At 50.8% G+C, this 19,667-nt stretch overlaps 1 protein-coding gene across 2 annotated transcripts in view; it reads right to left on the bottom strand.

The window, feature by feature from the left end:
• The window catches only part of PAX2 (paired box 2), an 87,315-nt gene that overhangs the window by 24,027 nt on the left and 43,621 nt on the right, over positions 1 to 19,667 (bottom strand). The window contains exon 7 of one of the 2 annotated variants that reach the window (XM_077748396.1): positions 15,066 to 15,134. The exons of the other annotated variant lie outside the window; for it this stretch is intronic. Within the exon in view, the coding sequence (XP_077604522.1) occupies positions 15,066 to 15,134 (69 nt within the window). The remainder of the gene's footprint in view (positions 1 to 15,065; positions 15,135 to 19,667) is intronic. 2 annotated transcript variants of the gene reach the window in all.

Genomic DNA, 19,667 nt, shown 5'->3' with positions numbered 1-19,667 from the left:
TCTCTGTCGGTCTAGCGCCAGGCCCAGAGGTGGGCACAGTGTAGGTGTTTGATGAGTGACTAAATGAATGACCGAGGCTCCCCTGAATAGAAACCAGAGCCCTGGCTGAAGGTCTCTGGACTGGTTATCTGACTGGCTTGGCATTTCGGAACACGCAGTCACCCGTCAGGCAAGCCCCACACATCTCTGGCTATCAGAGGGATGTGGAGAGATCCGCGGCAGGTCCCAGGGTAGACTTGTGCCCCTTCTCCACTCACCCCCACTCTGGTGAGGATTGCTCTCCGCAAACCGCCCCGCCCACCTACAGTGCCAAGGGCCAGAGAACACTGTGTTCTCAGTTAAGAGCCGAACTTAACCTTGGAGCTGCAGGACTACCATCCAAAGAAGGCAGTGGATTTCGCTTGAGAACGGGGCTCAGAGACAGCCCCTAAATTGGACATCCCACACCAAGGCCTTGCCACAGAAAGCAGGGTTGGGATAAAATGGGTCTATCAGCCCATGGTGGGAACTGGTTCCAGGGAAGGCCTTTCCTAAATGATGGGAGGTGGCCCTCCGCCTTTATCTTGAAGATAAAAGCCAACCCATTATCAGGGCTCTGGGAAGAGGGCTGGAGCATGGTGGCCACTTGTCCTGGGCTTTGTGGAACAATTCTGATTTTTAATATTCTTTCCCACTGCCAGTCTATGTTTTAGATTAAGGTTGGAAAATGTGTTGCTGTACGTTTAATAACACCTCCCCTTGAAGCCTGCCGGAGCAAGGAAGGGACCGTGTGCTAGTCAGTCTCCCGTGTGGAGTCAGCCCTGCTCTCCAGCTGTCCCCTACCCAGCCACCATCCATTCTCTGCTCACAATACTCAGAACTTATTACATGTCATTTAAGCCTCTCAACAACCCTGTGAGAGGGGTACTGTGATACCTATGTGAAAGAGAGGGAAACTGAAGTGGAGAGGCTAAGTAGCTTATCCAAGGCTACGCAGCTGGGAAATGACAGTCAGGATTTGAATTCAGGTTTGCTTGGCCCAAAGCATACCCACTACGTCGTTTCACCCTGCAGGCCAGCTTCCAAACCCAGGGACTCAGCTGGGGACCACTTGACTTCATCTGGGACATGGTCTTAACCTCCCCACTCCTCTGCCTTGCACCCTCCCTACACCGAAGGCGCAGCCCGTGGGCCCCGAGCTGGCTGAGCCCAGACCATTTCAGAATGATTAGGGGACACTTGGTCCCAGTTCTCATTTTACAGAAAGGAAACCTGGGAGGGGTGAGCTGTGAGGTGGGCAGGTGGTCAGTCCCAGATGACACAAGCAGGGAGTAGGACTCTCAGGACCAGAGCCTATTCTGGGTGTTTTGTCCACTGCAGCATGAGCACTCGCAAGGAGAGTAAGCCACGACAAGTCCTTTTTGAAATGAGGCAGGATAGAAATTAATTAATTAAATTAAATAAACCGCTGAGCTAAAACTTTGATGTATATTATTCTTTCGGGGGAACAAAAGCTCATATTGTCTTCTCCTCTGACTGCTTCCTATTTGCTGAGCAGTTAACAAAAAGCTTTCATAGACCTTGGGTTATCTGGGCTTCCTAACTACTCTCTAAGGCAGGTAGGGATTATGCCCCCCCCCTTTTTTTTTCTGGTGAGGAAAAAGGCTCAGAGTAAACAAAGAATAGATTAAATAAGGGTAAGTGGCTAGCTGGAGGGCACATCCACCAGGGAGCCCGGCACAGGGAACGTGCTCCGTGGACAGCTGTGGATTGGGCAGCAACGCCCCAAGCATGAGCACCCTGGCGCCCCAGTCCCCACGTGGGTGAAGACAACGGTGAACCAAGGGTCATCTTGACTGAAGGGAGAGCCACCGACATGGATGACAACGGTGGCCTTCTGCTCATGAGCAAATTATTTTCTTTTCACCTAAGTTTTTCGATATGGTCCAGTCTTTGTATAATACGCGTGCACCACTTCTAGAATCATTAATAAAAATGTCTTTTACTCCTCGGCAAAACAGCTGATCTCCTCATTCCCTTCCTCTTGTCACTCCCCATCTATTCTGGGCTTCCTGGGAGCAGAGCCCTACCTTCCACCTCTCTGACCCCAGGCCAGGCCAGTGGTGAATACTGTTGTCCAGTGAGGTGTCAGCAGCTTGGGGAGGAGGGAGGCCACGGGACACCATGTCTTAGGGATGAGGGCTAGGAACAGAAGTGTTCTGTTATCCTTGAGGGATGACATCCTACCTGAGTTCTCAAAGCAGCCCCTGCGAGGGACAGGAGGAATTCTTGTGCACTGACCAACAGGTAGGTGGGGTGAGGATTAGAGACAGAATGAAACAATGCCATTTCCTTGGTCACAGAGTACGAAGGCTCATCAAAGTCTACAGAATTAAGGGGGGAAGAACACAGACTACGTCCCAAATCCCAAGAAGTAGGAATCAGGCCTTTGAGAGGAATTCTTTTAAAGTATAGTAAAGAACTATACTCCAGTTTTGGAAGCCCAGATACCCATGTCTACCTGTCTGTGGGGAAACTGACAATATTAGAGCTTTCACATACACTCATTAAATCCACTCTACAACGTACTCCTCCTCCTTCTTCTCCTTCTTCAGATGAGAGGCAAACTTATTTGCTCAACATCATCCTGGATTTGCACTTGGGGATGTCTGACCCCAAAGCCTTCTCCACTCCAAAGTTACCTTCCTCGTCAAAGATCATCATCACCATCATTTATGGACACTAACTCTGTACTAGGCAGGCTCGAGGTGCTTCACACACATTATCTCCAGTTCCCACAGACCACTTGCCAAAGAGATACCATTAGTTCAATCTTACAAATGAGGGAGCAAGCTGAGGGAGAGTGAAAAACACGTGCAAGATGGTACCGCTGACAGGAAGCAATCTGGGGGAAAGTAAGTCTTATTTCATCCCAAGACAGAAAATGCCCGGAAAAAGGGATACAGGAAGAAAAGAGAAAGGCATGGAGGAAGGAGGAAGGTGGGTGATGCGCCCCAGCTGAGGCTGAGGTGGGGGTTCTGTTCCGACCGGCGGCCTCCGCCCCCCTCCGTGGTTCCCCTGGAGCTACCTTCCCCCTCTGAGGGGTTCACCCCCAGCTGCCAGTTGTTGCAGTTTCAAACTCAATTGTTCTCCTCGGTACTGAGGCAAATGGAGTCATTAATTACCTTCTATCGGCTGGGCTGAGTTCAGAATGCGATCAATATTCCCGCTTGTCATTCAGGGCAGCCGGCCGGTGCGCCCCGGCCCCACCCCCACCGGCGGCGGCCCTCCCACGCATGGAGCGCGGATGCAGCGGATGCAGCGGATGCAACGCAGTTCCCAGCGACCAGTGGGCCGCTGTAAGGGGGGGGGGGAGAAGAGGGGGGATTCATGCCATGGGGAGGGCAGAGGAAAGGGGGAAAGAGAGGGAAGAAGTATGAGGGAGTGAAGAGGAAAGGAGAGGGGAGGGGGAAAGTGGGAGAAGATGGATGGAAGAGGGGAAGCTTGAAGGGAAGGAGAAATTGGCAGGAACAGGGCCGCCATGTACTGGGAAGGGCTGCGAGGCCCAGGCTGGAGAGTGTGCAGGCCAGAACACTGTCCAAGGAGACGTGGGGTGACATCCCCCGTTGCCTCCCATCCTTAAACCGGATAATCTGTGGGTCTGCCCTGGCCAAGCCAAGCTCAAGGAGAGAGCATCAAGAAGCCCTTGGAAATATGGCTCAAAGCTTAGACTCTGAGGAAGACTAGCTTCTGCCTAGCCTTCTAGCCCTGGCAAACCACCTGCTCTTCTTGACCAAGCTCAGCCTCTAAACACTCAGTGAGTTCATGGTAGGGGGGAGAGTAGGGGTGGCTGCCTGGTCTGCCTAACCTTAGACTTGCTATGCCCATTCACACCCATGTGCCTCTAGGGACACTAAACTGCATTAGAGATCCTAACATAGTGCCGGACCAGGGGTCTGGGGGTAACATCTGATTCGAAATCCTGGTTTTGTCGCTCAATGCTACATGGCCTTGTCCAAGTCCCATAAGCTTTTCTGGATTGAGTTTCCTCAAAATTATGCCAGCCGGTGGCTAGCTCCTCCCTCAGCAGTATTAATTTCTTCTTTCTCTGTGTTCCACTAGCCATCTATCCAAACCTCTATTGTCGAAATAATAATAATAATAATAATAACTGAAATCGATCCAATTTCTATTACAGTAGCAGACACTATGCGTAACATGTATATGCTGATTTAATCCTTACAATAACAGCAACTAACGTTAAGTGCTTACTATATATTAGGCACTCATCTAGGAGCTCTACATATATTAACTCATTTAATTTTCTCCAGAACTTAAGCAGGAAGCTTCCACTATCATCTCCATTTTATAGGTGAGGAAATAGACATTCAAAGCTTCCAGAATTTTCCTAAGGTTATGAAGCTAACAAGTGATGGAAGAGGCAGAAGCAAACCCAGGCAATGTGCCTGTGGCAGCTGAGTTCATAATCTGGAGAAACCAAGGGATAGAAAGATACCTTGCTCCAAATTATCTACAATGGACAGTTAATGGAGAGCCAAGTTTAGAATCTATATTATGCTTATTTTTCTTAATGTTTGTTTTTGAGAGAGAGCATGCAAGCGGCAGAAAGGCAGAGAGAGAGAGGGGAACGGAGGATCTGAATCGGGCTCTGCATTGACAGCAGTGAGCCCGATGCGGCGAACTCACAAACTGTGAGATCATGAATGACCTGAGCGAAAGTCGGATGCTCAACTGACTGAGCCACCCAGGTGCCCCTATCATGGTTATTTTTCTGTTTGTTTTTTCTTTTCCCACTAAACTGTGACTATTCTGAAGGCAGAAACCCATATTTTTTGTCTTTGTAAACCTAGTACAGGGCCTGAGGTGATTTAAAAAAAAAAAAAAAAGTTGGCTGATTCATCCAACAGAATTCCAGAAGCAAAGGCTGGTAAATTCTTAGCTTGCCTTGCTCAACAGTTTACCTTTTAGAAGAAAAAAGAAGCAACAAAGGAAATTGCCACTCTGGATTCTGTGTTACTGCATTTTACAGCTATAAATTATTATGGAGATCATTTAATATGATCCCCTCTTAGAGACCAAAAAAAAAAAAAAAAGGCTCAGAAAGGGTGAATAATTTCCCATATCACACAGCTAGTCATTGTTAGGATGGGGACTGAGGTTCTCAGTTACACCATTCTGAGCTACTTAATTCTGACCAAGAAACCAAAACCGATAAAAAGGAAGTGATGGAGATCTGGGGAGAAAACAGCCATGTCTGGACTTGACAGTAGCAAAGGAAGGAGGCATTGGGCAGAATCCAACTTGAGGAAAACAGACTGCTACATGTGGAGGGAAAGAATGGTCATGTGATCCCACGGCAAAAGATTCTACAAGGGAATTTAATTCCATAAAGACAGGGTGCTCTAAAAATGAAAGTCCGCCTCTACAAGCTTAAATAATCAATCTGACAAAATAAAGGGGGTTGGAGTGGGGGAGGGTTTGAAGGAGAAGGACATTTAAAGAAAATCATTGTTGTTGCACACGGATAAGCTTTAAAATATGATGAGCCTAGATTTTAAAAGGACATGCACACCGAACAGTGGAAGATTATGCAGCCATTAAAAAATCATGTTTTCAAAGAATATTTAATGATATGTGAAAATGGTCCTATAGAATGTTAAGGGAAAATGGCAAGACACATGCTGTATATACAGTAACATTCCAATTTTGATAAAAAATTATATATGCACAGAAGAAAAAAAAGACTATAAAGATTATACCAAATTTAACAGCAGTTATCTCTCAGTAATGAGATTAGGGGTGATTTTTTAAAAAACATTTTACCATATCTTCTAGATATTTTACAACGAGCATGTATTGCACATATCATCAAACAGAAGTTTTTTTTTTTTTCCCCTCTTATAAAGGACATACAACAGATGGAAGGAGGGGACCATAACCAAGGATGGATATGAGAGTAGCATGAACCTGTCAAGAAGACAAAAGCCCAGAACAAGCTGAGACAACAAAAAAGGGCCTTCATAGCTATGTTTGAAGAAAGAACAAAAAAGAAGGCAGGTTTAGGCTCAGTACTTGCAAAGGGGAGGTAATACTGAGAAAAAAGGGGGGGGAGGGGAGACAAGGCAGAACTTCTCGACCCTCAGCTTGGCTTAGCCTTCTCCATCAAAGAAAGAATCTTCGAAATGGGACCAGCAGGAGTTGTCCAGGTCAGGAGGGGGCCTGACAGGTGACTCCTAACAATTTTAATTGACTTAACTTTCCCAGACGCAGGTAATTCATGCCCCAGGACCCTGGGGGGGAAGCAGATAGGATCCTAAATGTTTTGTTGGTAATCCTTGAGAAGTCACAATGAACGGACAAAGCAGTGACAAAATTCAGTGCTATCTGCCCTGCAAAAGGGCGAAAGGCACGCTTCTGTGAAAAATGCGCTAATAAATTTAATACTAAAGTCTGGAAATCCTTTAGGAGAAACTATTATACAGCTAACTTGTGGGCACCAGGAAGGAACATGGTGACGTCCTGGAACCCGCACGCACTCACTGAGAATTTGTGGTACATTCATTAGATACCAAGGCATAGATCAAATGCAAACCTCCTGAACTGCCCTGGTTGGAAGCAACCACTTTCTCTTTCTTTTAGCACAGTCATCGTAGCGCTTTGTACCTTGATCATAGCACCTATCACATTCTGCTTGTAGAGTGATGTACCCATTTATCTCCCGACTCGATTGGAAGCTTCCTGCAGTCAAGAACTGCATGCTATTTACTTCTGTAAATCAGTCCTGCCCTGTTTGATATATAGCAGACACTCGATCTTCTCACCAACTTAAATTGCATTCTTTAATCGATTAAGGAAATGCTGTGGATGTTGTGAATGTAAACATTTCACAAAGAATCTCCTTCCTAATTTTATGGACAAGTTGAAGAAAAGTGAAATGGTTGATGGCTGCTTGGCTCAAGAGTACTCATTTATTGCAACCAGAAGGGAGGTTCCCCCTGGTGGGGCATTGTCTCTCCTTTATTTTATTTTTTAAAGTTTATTTCTTTATTTTGAGAGAGAAAGAGAGTCAGAGAGACTGGAGGAGAGGGAATCTTAAGCAGGCTCCATGCCCCCAGCAGGGAGCCCAATGCAGGGCTCTATCTCATCAAGAGTTGGATGCTTAACCCTCTCCTTTATATTAGAGGCCAATAATTCTTGTAAAAAAAAAATCTTACTAGGATGATGCTACAGAAGACATCCTTGTGATCTTAATCAGGTGGAATTAAGAGCCCAAACAAGATGAAATTCAACAGGGATAAATGGAATGCCCTATGTTTAGGTTAAAAAAAATCAATTATACAAGTGCAGAATGGGGTAGACCTGGCTTGATAGCAATTGATGTGAAAAAGATCTCGAGGTTTTAGTTGACCACGAACTCAATATGATCTTGAGTCTGACAGAGCTGCTAAAAAAATCGAACATAATCTCAGGCTACAGTATGGACATAGAATCTCCAGATGGAGGGCGACAATGGTTCTACTGATCTTGGCATTGGCTAGACTGTAGAGTTCAGTGTTCATGTAGGAGGGACTTTGACTGTCATGAATGAATTCAGACATGGGTAACCAGGATGGTGGAAAACCTTCCTCAAGTGCAGGAAACTAAACTCCACCTAGGGCTCAACCCAGTGTTTTTACGGACACTCAGCAAATCAGGTGCAATGAATGGAAGGGAGGGAGAGAAGAGAGAGTGTCAAAGGGAGATCTTCACCACCACTCGAAGGGGTTGATATTGTTGTCTCTATTTTAAAGGTGAGGAAACTGAGATTCAGAGAGATAATGTAAATAGTCACAGGTCCCACAGCAAGCAAGGAGTAAAGAGAGACCCCACATCCAGACGTCTGGATTCCAAGGTGCTTCCCTCAACACTACCCAGACTCAGTATAAAGGCAGTGCTGCTAACAATGACAACTGTCCATCTGTGTCCTATGTCCAGGCAGGGGCTGTGGCCTGTCATGCAGAACTGCCGGAAGGGAGAGGTCTATGTGGCTGACAGATAAGATCAGATGACCTTTAAGAATCCGAGTCTTTGCCTTGTCACCACCATCAGCACAGCCACTGGCCCCCCTCCACATGGGAGGGGTCTCTGGAGACAGTCTCTCTGCATCTTGGCCACTCCCAGGCTCAAGTCCCACCTCCTGCTTGCCCTTCTAGCCACGTTCTCGGATTCCTATTGAATGCCCAGCCGCATGGTTCAGCACTTAATTAATAGCTTATTGTCTGATGTGTGATAGTCTTGCCTCCCCCAGTAGATCGTAAGTTCCTGGAGACCCAAGTCCTTGTTACGTGCTCCTCTCATACATCGCGACACAGTGGGCACTTGGGCCCACACTGATACAAGGCTCCCCAGAGAAGTAAGTGTAAGTTTTGTCAGTATCCCGTTATTTACACACCAAAGCAAAACCACAGACTCTCAGAACTAGTCTATAGGAAATTTGCCCAAGGACGGAGGGACGGCCTGAATGATCATTTAGGGCCCTCATGTTTCGTAACCAAACAGTAGGTGAGAGGGAAATAAGGCGGAGACCTAGAACTCCACAGAGAATTTATACCAGTACAGTTACTTTCCCCATCCTGAATGAGATGGTCCCTTCGCTCCTCCCAGAAGCTCCCAGGTTACCTGTGGCAAAGAAGGGTGTGGGCGCCCAGAGCGAACACACAGCCAGCATGAGTCTGTGTGACTCATCTATGAAGTAGAAGGAGGGTGAGCAGGTAGAGATGAAGTTGGAGGGAAGGGAAGGCCAGAGGCACTGATGGAGGAGAACAAGCAGGTAGCAGAGAGAGAACTGAAATGCTCAGAGAAAGAGGAATACTGGGCCGGACTGGGTGACTTCCCCGGAGCAATCAACTTTCCTGCCGCAGACCATGGGCTGTGTCTTCCTGCTGGCAGAGGCCCGGGACACCGGGCTCCCTGGCCGCCAGTGGGGAAGGAGGGCTGGCTGAGGGTCTGTCTGTGTGGGACCTGCGGCCTCCTTCAGCCCTCTGTGGGCTCTCAGGGAGGGGCTGGGGCCTCCTGCCCAGTGCTGGGTTCCAGCTGCGACCAGAACCAGTGAGAAAGCTCTCTGGAGCCAGGAGGGAAGGGGGCTTTGTTAGCTCAAAGGACACAAGCAAGGCGAAAAATTACATACCAGGCCGCCCTAAGTATGCTTGTTTAGAGAAACTGCTTGCATTTATGAAGTCTTTGGTGCGGAAAGCAGGGTTGCAAATGACTGCATCAGAGCGACAGTAAAGGCCATTAATTTCCTGTTATGTTTTCCTGTGTTGGGGGCTTTATTAATTTAATTTTACACTGTCGAACAACAGCGAGAGCTGACACTGCCACACCGCCACGGCTGGGGTTTTCTTTTTGTGTGTGTAGCAAGGCTTTGCCTGACATGCAAATCAACGCTATTACCAGAACCAATAAAGATGTGTGGTGGGAAGAAGGGAGGGATGAGGAGAGGGAGGGAGAAAAGGAGGGAGGGGAAAGGGGAGAGAAGGGGAGAGAAAGGGCGAGAGCCATCCTTGGCCAGTTGCTGCCCCCCTCCATGCCTGGCATCTCCCGGCTTCCAGAGCGCCCTTCACCATCAGCAATTTGTGCCCACCCTACACTTTCCCCTTGACTCTTCTCTGGACACCCTGCCTTCCGACGACTCTGCTTCTGTTGTCCTCCTCTGTCCCAGCTCCAGGCAGAACTTGAATAGGGCCACAGAGTTCCCAGGAAGAGGCAGGAGCCAGACTTCTCCTCCCCCCATCCCATCCCCAGATGAGGCACAGGGGCAAGGGAATGCCAGGCCCCCGACAGGAGCCACCGCCTCGACCAGACACTCCCCTTTCCTCCAAGTCAAGGATCCTGGCCCACTTACACATTATTAGTGTACCCACATGCGAAGAAACATCTAGAAGGGCAGCTGTCCCACCTTGCTTATAAGTCCCTCTGAGAACACCCGTATCCTAATCTTGTCCACCATTTGTTTCCTCTGAATTCCCAGAAAAAAAGACTGTCTCTAATTGTTTCTGCTTAAGAGCCTCCAGCAGCTGCCTTCAGTAGCTGCGAGGTACCCAGTTGGCCTAGACCAAGGTACCGGAGAAAATCTCAGCATCAGAAAAAAAGGCAGCTCCCTGGGACACCACATTCCAGTCCTTTTTACTACTCAGGCCGCACGTCTACCACCCCAAGGCCATCTGCTCTGCACTGTCCCTCGCCCAGAGCAGTTTCCACAAGCCGGCTGCCCCAGGGGGCCACACTGCCCGCACGGCCCTCGGCCCAGCTTGCCACACCACCAGTCCACCCCGGCGTCCACGTCGCCCGTCTGTCTGGGTTGGCCATGCCACCAAAGGAGACGAAGGTGCGGGGCTGGGGAAGTGCGAGGGAAAGAAAGTGAAGGTCCTGCAATCACTCCTACCAAACACACCGTCTGCAACCAACCCCCATCCCCAGGCCCAGACTTTGCAGTGGCCTAGGGAGGTCTGTGTGAGCCAGCGGAAGAGGGAGGAGAGAGAGAGTCCATGCAGTCTCTCCCTCTGTCACTGGCTTGCTCGAGCTCCTGCCTGCACTTTCTGCTTCAGGAGCTGTTCGCCAGGCTCTGAGAGGTTGTTGGACGGAATCCAGCTCTCCCTAGGAGGAAAGCATAAACTTCATAAACTGCATTTACTTTAATGCAGGTTCCTGTGGCTACTTTCCTCGGGCTTTTCTCCCCTCCTCTGTCCGCTCTGTCTCCATCACATCTTATCCCCGCCCCTGTGTGCATCCAGACCTCACACGCGTGCACATGCGCGTGCATGGGTATATACACACACACACACACACACACACACACACACACTCCATGTTTCTGAAAAAGATGAAGCCTCAGGCAGAAGGAGAAGGGGCAAGGTGTAAAAGCCCAATTTATGGGCGCGTGGGTGGCCCAGTCAGTTAAGCATCTAACTCATGATTTCTGCTCAGGTCATGATCTCGGGTTCCTGAGATTGAGCCCTGAGTTGGGCTCTGCGCTAACATCTGGGAACCTGCTTGGGATTCTCTCCCTCCCTCTCTCTGCCCCTTCCCCACTTGTGCTCTCTTTCTGTCTCTCTCTCTCACTCCTCCTCAAAAATAAATAAACATTTTTTAAAACCCCTGTTTAAAGGAGAATTCCATGGCCTCCCTCCCCCCATCCCCCTGGGAGATGCCCATGCACTGTGTCCAGTGGAGCCAAGTACAGAGGGTGCTTTGGGGGACAGGCACTTCAGGGAGGGAGAGATGCTGACATTTGGTGGGGACAGCCAAATTAGGAGCCTGGGCCACAGAGCTCCAAGTAAGGGAGGGAGGGAAGGCGAGGCCTTCGCGCAGGTTGAGGTTTGTGAGGCCTCCCTTGTCTGGTGTTGTCAAGGTCAGCAGGTTCAGGTTCACCGAAGGGTCAGGATGGTTTGAATTACTGGCTCTGCTGCAACTCCGCTCTGAGGCTCGTGATCTGTCTCCCAGCCCCAGAGCCAGGGCCAGCCCTCCCCCAACCCTCCTTGCCTTTTCACCCCCACACAGGGCAGAATGGGGAGGGTCTCCGGAGAGCCCCGTGGCCACCATGGCCCTGAGGAAGGCAGGCAAGGAAGGGGTCCTTCGCAGGTAGCCAGCAAAGGTCCGGTAGGCTGCTCGAATCCACTCCTCCAACAGGCAGCAATCTGGGCCTCCCCAGCCCACCTGCCTCCCGAGCCCTTTTTCTGAAGCGACCCCCTGCCCCTGCACTTCCCAGCTGCCCCCTGGCCTGCAGAGGAGGAGGCGCCTGGGAAGGTGAGCCCGAGAGCAGTGGGGGCCTGGCTCCTCCCTCTTCCCTCCTGCATCTACAGCCTGTGCTGGGGGAGAAGGGCAGAGCTGAGGCAGCGGATTTCTCGCCGGGTGCCCTTGCCGGTGCAGGAAGGAGAACGATGCCTACCTGCAGGGCTGGAAGGTAGTCACTGAGTGGGAGACTAGGATCGAAGACCTATTCTGACAAGATGGGCCAGCATGCATGTGCACATGAGCGTATAGACACAGGGGTGAGGGGAGGAGGAGGCCTTTGCTGGGAAAGTTGCGAGGCTGTACTTCACCCACCCCGATTTCCAGTGGCGGAGGGGCACCTACAGCGCCCTCTTCTGCCAGTCTGTACCTTCTCTCCTGGGGGGTGGGGGAGAGTCAACCTATCTCTTCTGACTTTTTGGCATCCTATGAAAAAAGTTCTCTTTTGTGCTAAATCTCAACATACTTCCTCAAACAACCAGATAGAACTCTTTATCCACAGCAGAATGAACTGGCTGGTAAACTCCACTGGTTAATGATCGGGCTACTGGTCTCTGACATAAACACAGGGATTTATGTACAAATTCATGCATCTATGTCCACTACACACAACCATGGCTAAACTCTGGTACTTCCCCCACAGAAATAAATACATCCACGTAAGCACAGATGACAAGGTAGAAGGTCTTAGTAAAATATCAGCATGACCTACCCCTACCTCTGTATAATGATATGGGTCAGTATTCAACAGGCTCATGGCCAACATTACCCAGAAAGTTTGGCTAAAATATGTGATCCAACTAAGATAGAAAAAGTCCCCCCTCAGGTATGAACTGTCTAATTTCCCAGGTTACTAGGAAGATATAATCATAACAATGAATGTGTGTTCATAAGTGGATTTTTTTTTTTTTTTTTTTTTTTTTTTGGTGGCTTAGTGAATGCTGACCTTTGAAGCTTAGCTCTTGTTTGGACTGGAGTGGACATTAGCCAGGTTTTGAATATTTGTTGGAAAATGAACATAGGCTGAGCTGGGTCGATGCAGTTAAACTCAGGCGCTTGTCTAGACAAATGACCACCTTCATGTAGACTTGATTTCTGGGCTATCACAGGGCCTGCTGCATGAGGGGCAGACCTGGGCTAGGTACCATCATGCATGTGGAACCATATAATCCCAGCGACAATCCGCAGAATACATCTACGTTTCCTTTAAACTCAAACTGCTCAGCTTCCCTCTGCCAAGATAATGTTTTCTTACAGTGCCTGGCCAGGGCCTGGAGGAGAGTGAAAGCCAAAAGAGGTTCCATGATCCCCTTGCCCGTGATGTAAACTCACGCCAGCGTTCTGAGAGCACAGTGCCCCCTGGGGCCACCCTGCAGGGTGGGTGTTCTCCGGGACAGGGAGCGGAAGGTGGGTACAGGCGTAAAGATCATGTGGCAAACGGACATAACTGTGCCTGAGTGCCGGGTTTAAGGTAAGGAATCCGCAACATGGTACAGCCTCAAGGAGTCTTCTGGACACTCTTCGGCACCCCTACCAGCTCCTTCAGGCCGAATCCTGGCCCACTGACATGGTGAACACTCGACAAACCTTCCCTAAGCTCTTCCATGCAAGGAGTGCGCAGGTCCCTCTCTGCTTCTGCCAGTCCTCCGCATCTGGACCAAAAGGCCACAGAAAAGGGCGCTGCGGGCCTGAGCGGGTCAGGCCCTGGCTCCTGCCTCTGCCTCTAAATGACCACCCATGCCAGCCTGCCAAGGAGGGCCCACCTGCAGGCTTCCCCCATCCGCCTCCTCCAGGACGGCGGCGGGCGCACCCCAAGTCCCAAGGCCTGGCAAGCTGGGCGGTGCAGCCCCTCCTCTTCCCCGGGGTCCTCCTTGTCTGCCTTTTCTGACACCAGCACTCCTCCCGCTGCCCCTCCAGAAAGAGCGTAGGGAAGAGGGACTGGTGACCAGGGCACGCCTGGTTTACATTAATGAGATACACTGAGTGTAATCCAGCCGCAGAGGCAGCCTACAAAAGGAGGCGATCGCGGGCGGCCAGGAGCAGGGCTGCTCAGGTAATTGGTTTATCTCTCTGGAAGCAGGGGTAGCAATCTCAGCACAGACAGACTAGCAGTAAAGTCTCTTCCTTAAGGCTATTTCCTTTGTCTTTTCAATTGCTTGCACATCCATGTGAGAGAGGGAGAGAGTGTTAAAGAGAGAGGGAGAGGGAGAAATGTTAATTTGTGAATTAATGGCTTTTCTCAGCGGAATTGTAAATTCAAATGTCACCTCACACGGTGACACCACGGCTGGTCTGCTGAAGAAGCAATGATAAGATCCCCCACCTCCCTCGGTGCCCCTCCCTCCCCAAAGATAGCTGTGGAGTGGAACATGCTACTTTTAATTTGCAATAACAACACAACAGAGGTATGCAGTAATGACTGCCTTCTTCCACCCTCTCCTGGCTTTCTTCCCCCTCAGTCCGGTTGGCTCCCCATTTCCTCCCTCCCCACCCCTTTGCTCTTCTGCAACAACACCTCACCTCACCCGGGCTGCCCCCCGCCCCACCCCAGCCCGGCCCGATCACATGGGGGGGGGGGTGTGCCTTTGGAATTGACGGTGCTGCAACCCTCTCTTCTCCTTCAATAATCAGGGAATTAATGACCCTGAAGTTAAAGTGGGGCTGATACCGAGGCCCTGCCCAGCGTTGGGAAAAAGCCTTCATTGTTTTCAAGCAGGAGGCGGGCAGCAGTGAGGGAGATTCATGGATGGAGATTGAATATGCAATTTTCTTTCACCTTGCCAAGAGCTGCCCCTGGGCTGTGCCTGGCCTAAATTTTTCCTTTTACCATCTCTGCCTTATCCGGCCCTCCCACCTCCCTTCCATTCTTTCCAGAAAATTACCTTCAAAATTGATTTCCACTTTTACAAACAAATATAATGGGAACACAGGAAAAAACTTGGGCCGTGATGAATTAGGGCTGTCAGGTGCTTCCAGGTCTCCTTTGCTTTTGTTTTACTACCCGATCTGTTCTTTGTTTTTCCAAGGGCTGGGAAAAGTACCCCCATCCACTGAGCGCCTGACCCTCTAGGCCCCCGGGATCTCCGCCCCCTGAACCCAGAGGTGGCCCATGGCGGAACTGATCCAGGCCCCGGGACTCTGTTAGCCTCTTGGTTTTCCGATGGAAGCCTGACCCACCTCCTCCTTCTCTGCTCCCTGGCTCTTGGGAGCCCACTGTCTGAACAATCTCTAACCGCCACCCCAGCCCCCCACTCTTTCCCCTGACCCCCACACCATGTTCCCTCTGGCCCCCATACCTCTTAAAGTCCAGACCAGATGCAAACCTCCACCTCCTCTAATGTGGGCAGGACCAGTGTATACCTCGACTAGAGCAAATAAGAGACAGACAGACACTGAGAGATCCCGAAAGACAGGCAGGTAGGAGACCGAGACCCTGAGACCGGGAGACCAGGCTCCTCTTCAAGGGGCCATGAGGCTTCTGAGCCACAACTCCCACACAGCCTGAGGGTTTAAGGGTTCCCAGCCTCAGTCTCCCCAGCCTTCGGCCGCAAGCAAACCTGGAGGCTCAGGACAGCCCATCCACTTGCCAACAGAATGCAAGGTGATATCTACGGGGCCCTTTGGGCAAAACTCTATATGCACACCTGTGTCTTAGTACCATGGACCCGTAACACCCTCAGGCCTAGCTTAGAGCTCTCCCAGCTCACTAGTACTGGTGGACATGCTCGTATCTGGTCATCTCTCCAAGTATATACACCACCCAGAAGACTGCACGCCTGCCCAGTGCATGGTGTGCCACACCCCCTTTTCACCCAAAGATCTCAGCATGGTAGAAAAGAAACACGCATACCCATATTTGCATGAACCACGTAAAAAATTACATGGTGTCCATAAAACAACAAACACATGTTTCCCTAGATAAATAAAAGTTACGTGTGGGAGCAGAAATGCACAGGAAAGGACAGAGGGATGGGTGCTGCCATGTTAGAAAAGAAGGGGGTCCTGGATTTATTTACACACATCTAAAATGCCTGTGGGTGCTAAGAGATGACATGCAGCCCATCCAGGTAACCACAGAGCAGATGACTAAGCAGAGATACAGAAAGGTCCTCCCAAGTCACACAGGCGAGGCTGACATCTCTCCCCCAATGCCCTGGTCCTAGCCAGGTTGGCTCATCCCAGCATTAGCTTTTCCCGCACCAAGATTAGGGAGCCTGTGCCCAAATGTTTACTTCTGACACGACTTTCTTTCTCCTCAAACCATAAGCCTGCCATTTAGGTCTTCCCCACAGACCCCCGACAACCCATCTTCCAAGACGGAGTTGGCTCAACACCACGTCCGTGACTTTGTGTAGCCCTCTCCACATTCCCCGCGAAAGGAGTGCTGTTCCCATCTCTGTTCTACAGAGGAGGCTGAGCTGACGAAGGGTAAGTGACTTGCCCCAAGGCCCTAGGATTCAAACCTGGTGTGCTTCACTCCAGACCCCACACCCTTCCCTTCTGAGCCGCACTGCCTGCCCATGCCCCTCTGGGGACCGCCTGCTGGCCTCCACCCTGCTGGCCCCCACCCTCCTTCTCGCAGGGGGGTCTCTGCAGCCTCCCCTTGCCTGAAGCCGGGGCTCCTGGACAGGGCAGGCACTGCTCATTTTCACAGCCTAATCCCCTCACTTGTTCCAAGTCTAACCTGAGCAACACATTTGGGGACTTCGAGGAGGGAAACTAACTAAGGAAATAAGGTTCTTTTTCCAGTTACAGCTTCATCCAGAGCAGAAGGGAGCTATTAAAGGCAGTGACAGGGCTGAGCCGTTAGCAGCCGTGCAAACCTGCCCTGTCTGCAAACGCACAACTGCACCGGGTTGGCACCACTCAACTGCACAATTCATTGTGCACCTAATTAATGGAATGCAAAATCACGGTCCCCTGCAATCGCACACATCAAAGGATGAGACCAACACACCTCCCCTCGCATAGATCAACAGACTCCTACCATATGACTTCATTTGGGTTTCTGGACAAGTTATGTAATTTCTCCGTGCTTCACCAACACGGATGGACAACAATGTTTTGGGCTACAGCCGAAAGCAACTGGGTAAAGGCAAAGGTCTTTGTTTTTCCAGCCTGAAAAAATATGAGGGTCTGTATCTTCCGGCCACTTAAGCAGAGAATGTAACCTTCAGGGAAGCAGTGTCCCTCCTGAGGACCCTAATATACTTGCCCAAAATTGTAGCCAAAAAGAGGCAAAGATTTTAGCCGGGTACTAAGTGGGGACCTACCTTTTCAGACTGATGGACAATCTGTCTTCTGGGTACTTCATGGCATAGCTTCCTCATCTACCCTGGCCCATCTGCCTGTCTCATTCTAGGAGCTCTTGGACTCAGGTAGGTGGAGGGTGTCAAAGCTTCCTGACCAGCACGTTTCTCAAAGGAAATCTCGGGAATTTTTCCACACTTCCAATGGCCAGGGTGTGAGAAGGCGTCTCAAGCAGGCTCACTGTCAGTTTCCTTTCTCCCCAGAGTCACAGCTGATCGGCCCTTTACTAATATCCCCACAGATATGATTGCTGCAGATACTAATAACGCTGTCCATATTCCGAGTGCCAATGCCAATAACGCTCTGGGTATTATCACTGTGAACACCAATAACTACTGCTGAGATTGTCTCCAATAATGCCAGCACACGCTGCAGTGATTGTCCTCGCTAATGCCCACCACCGTGACATTGTTAGAGCTGAAGAATAGGCCGCACTGTACCCAGAGGCGGGAGTGGGAGCGGTTTCCTTGAGGACAGAGAGGCTCACAGCTTGTCCTCGGGGCACGGCACTTCTAGAGAGAAGCCACAGTGTGTGCGGCCAAAGGAGGGCCAGCCTGGCAGAGGCAGCAGCGGGGTCCTCCTGGAGGGAGATATGCCCCTCCGCTCCCCCGAGGTCTAGTCCCTTGACACGGATCCCCGTTCTCATCCCAATGCCCCTCAGTGCCCGAGTCAGTTTTCTCTTAGCCTGCAGTGCTGGCCCAGTAGCTGAAGGACACACCTGGGTGTCTGTAGCCCACGCCTGAGGCTGCTTCCTGCTACCGGCCTGCCGGCGGCTGTGCTACCTTGGCCTGAGTGCAGACTTGGGCTACATCATCTTGACACATAATTATCTCTCCCATTCTTAATCATCTGAGCTGCTCCCTAATGCAAACCGGGGCCTGGCTGCTTGGAGGCACCCAGGGTGGGGGAGGGGGCAGGGCTGTGAAAGGTCTGCCTTTGCTCTCTCCTTTCCTTTCCTCTCCCTTCCACCTGGATCCGACAAGTCAAGTGTGCACGGTGGTCTGGGGGGTGAGCACCTCCCTCAAAGGTGCTGGCCTCCACCAGGGAAAGGGCAGCTCCATTCGGTTTGGGGTCGGTCAAGAGAAGCGGGAGTCAAGGCCAAGAACCATCCTCCCCACCACCACCAAAAGAAGTGGGGCCTCTGATCCTCCTTGCCCCCTGGCTGGGCCCAGAAGGTAAGCATTTAAGCAGTAAGGGGAACCTGAGAGTCCCCATCATCCTTTACCTAGGAGGTACTAACTGCCTCCTGAGATGTCTCTCTGCTGCCATCACGGCCACCCTGCTGGAGGATGGTCCTGCCAAACCCAGCCCTGCTCTCCTCTCTTCCTGCTCAGACACTTTCAGTGGCTACTCATGCTTGCAGAAAAAAGTCCAGACTTCTAATTGGTCTGGTCTTGGCCTAACCTCCGGTGGCCCTAACCCATCTACTTGGCCTTACCTCCCAGCCCTTCCCTACTGCCTTCGCAACCCTGCCAAAGCACGCCTGCACCCGGCCACCACAGCACGCTTTGGTCATAAGGCTCACCTACCAGATAGAATTCCACACTGCCACTGTCCTTGAACATGCCCCTCACCCATCATTCAGGTTCCTCCTCAAAATGCCACCCTCTCTGCCAGGTTACTCCCTCCTGACTCTGAGTTCCCATGGCCTGCGGCCTAGATCTCCATCACAACACAGAGATATCTGATGGACCTTTCTGCTTTCTGGGGTCACATGTTTTACACGCCCCACTAGACTGTAAGCTCCTTAAGGACAAGAATCATATCTTGTTCTGCTTTGGGGTCCTGTAGCCTTTCTTGCAGCTGATGCACAGGAAAGGTTCACTGAATTGAATTGGCTTGAAACAATGGATGTAATCTATTGCAGGCAGGAGAGCAGTCTGTTCTGGGCCAGTCGGGCCTGACGCTGGGTGGCCACAGCCTCAGGCCAGTGCTCCCTACTCCTGGCCATCTCTCATGGCCCACGGGAGCCCAGGAAGCAGAGGGCATGCTTGGTCCCAAGAGAGAACCAACAGGCGAGAGGACATAGGGGGCCCTGTGGTCTCCCCCTGCCCTGCCTGCTGGACATCTCACACTCTAAAAAATGCAGAAGCTAGTGGTTCAAGGAGATACCTTTAGGGCCTGAGGCAGAATCTTCCACACCACTCAGGGAACCAGGGCGCCTGGCTAAGGCTGGAGTTTGGTCAGCCCCCCAGGGAGAATTGGGACTTAGGACCTTTCACGAAGCCTCCCCCTGCCCATCAGGGGCGGCCGCCAAAACAACCACAATGAAATTTAGTGAGTGGCAAAGGCCGTGGCAGCCAAATGGGTTTGGATATTTTGGAAGAAGGAGAAATAGAGCCAGACAAGCTGTTTCCCTGTGAAACGAGGCCATTAGGGCTTCTGGAAGGAGGCCAGCACCAGGTCATCACTGTCTTGCCAGACCTAGGCCTCTTCACTGCTCTGTCCCTTCCGTCAGGGCTTTCACACTCTCTTTTCCCTCTGTCTGGGCCCAGGGAATCTCAGTTTCGTCCCTTTTCTCTGTTCCTTCCCCTCTAAAGCTGCCCCAATCAAGGGCTTGTCTATACTTGGGATGGCCACATGATGTA

The sequence above is a fragment of the Crocuta crocuta genome, unplaced genomic scaffold (genome assembly GCF_008692635.1).
Source record: "Crocuta crocuta isolate KB4526 unplaced genomic scaffold, BGI_CrCroc_1.0 scaffold619, whole genome shotgun sequence".
Taxonomy (NCBI): Eukaryota; Metazoa; Chordata; class Mammalia; order Carnivora; family Hyaenidae; genus Crocuta; species Crocuta crocuta.
This window is presented reverse-complemented; position numbering and strand designations above follow the sequence as displayed.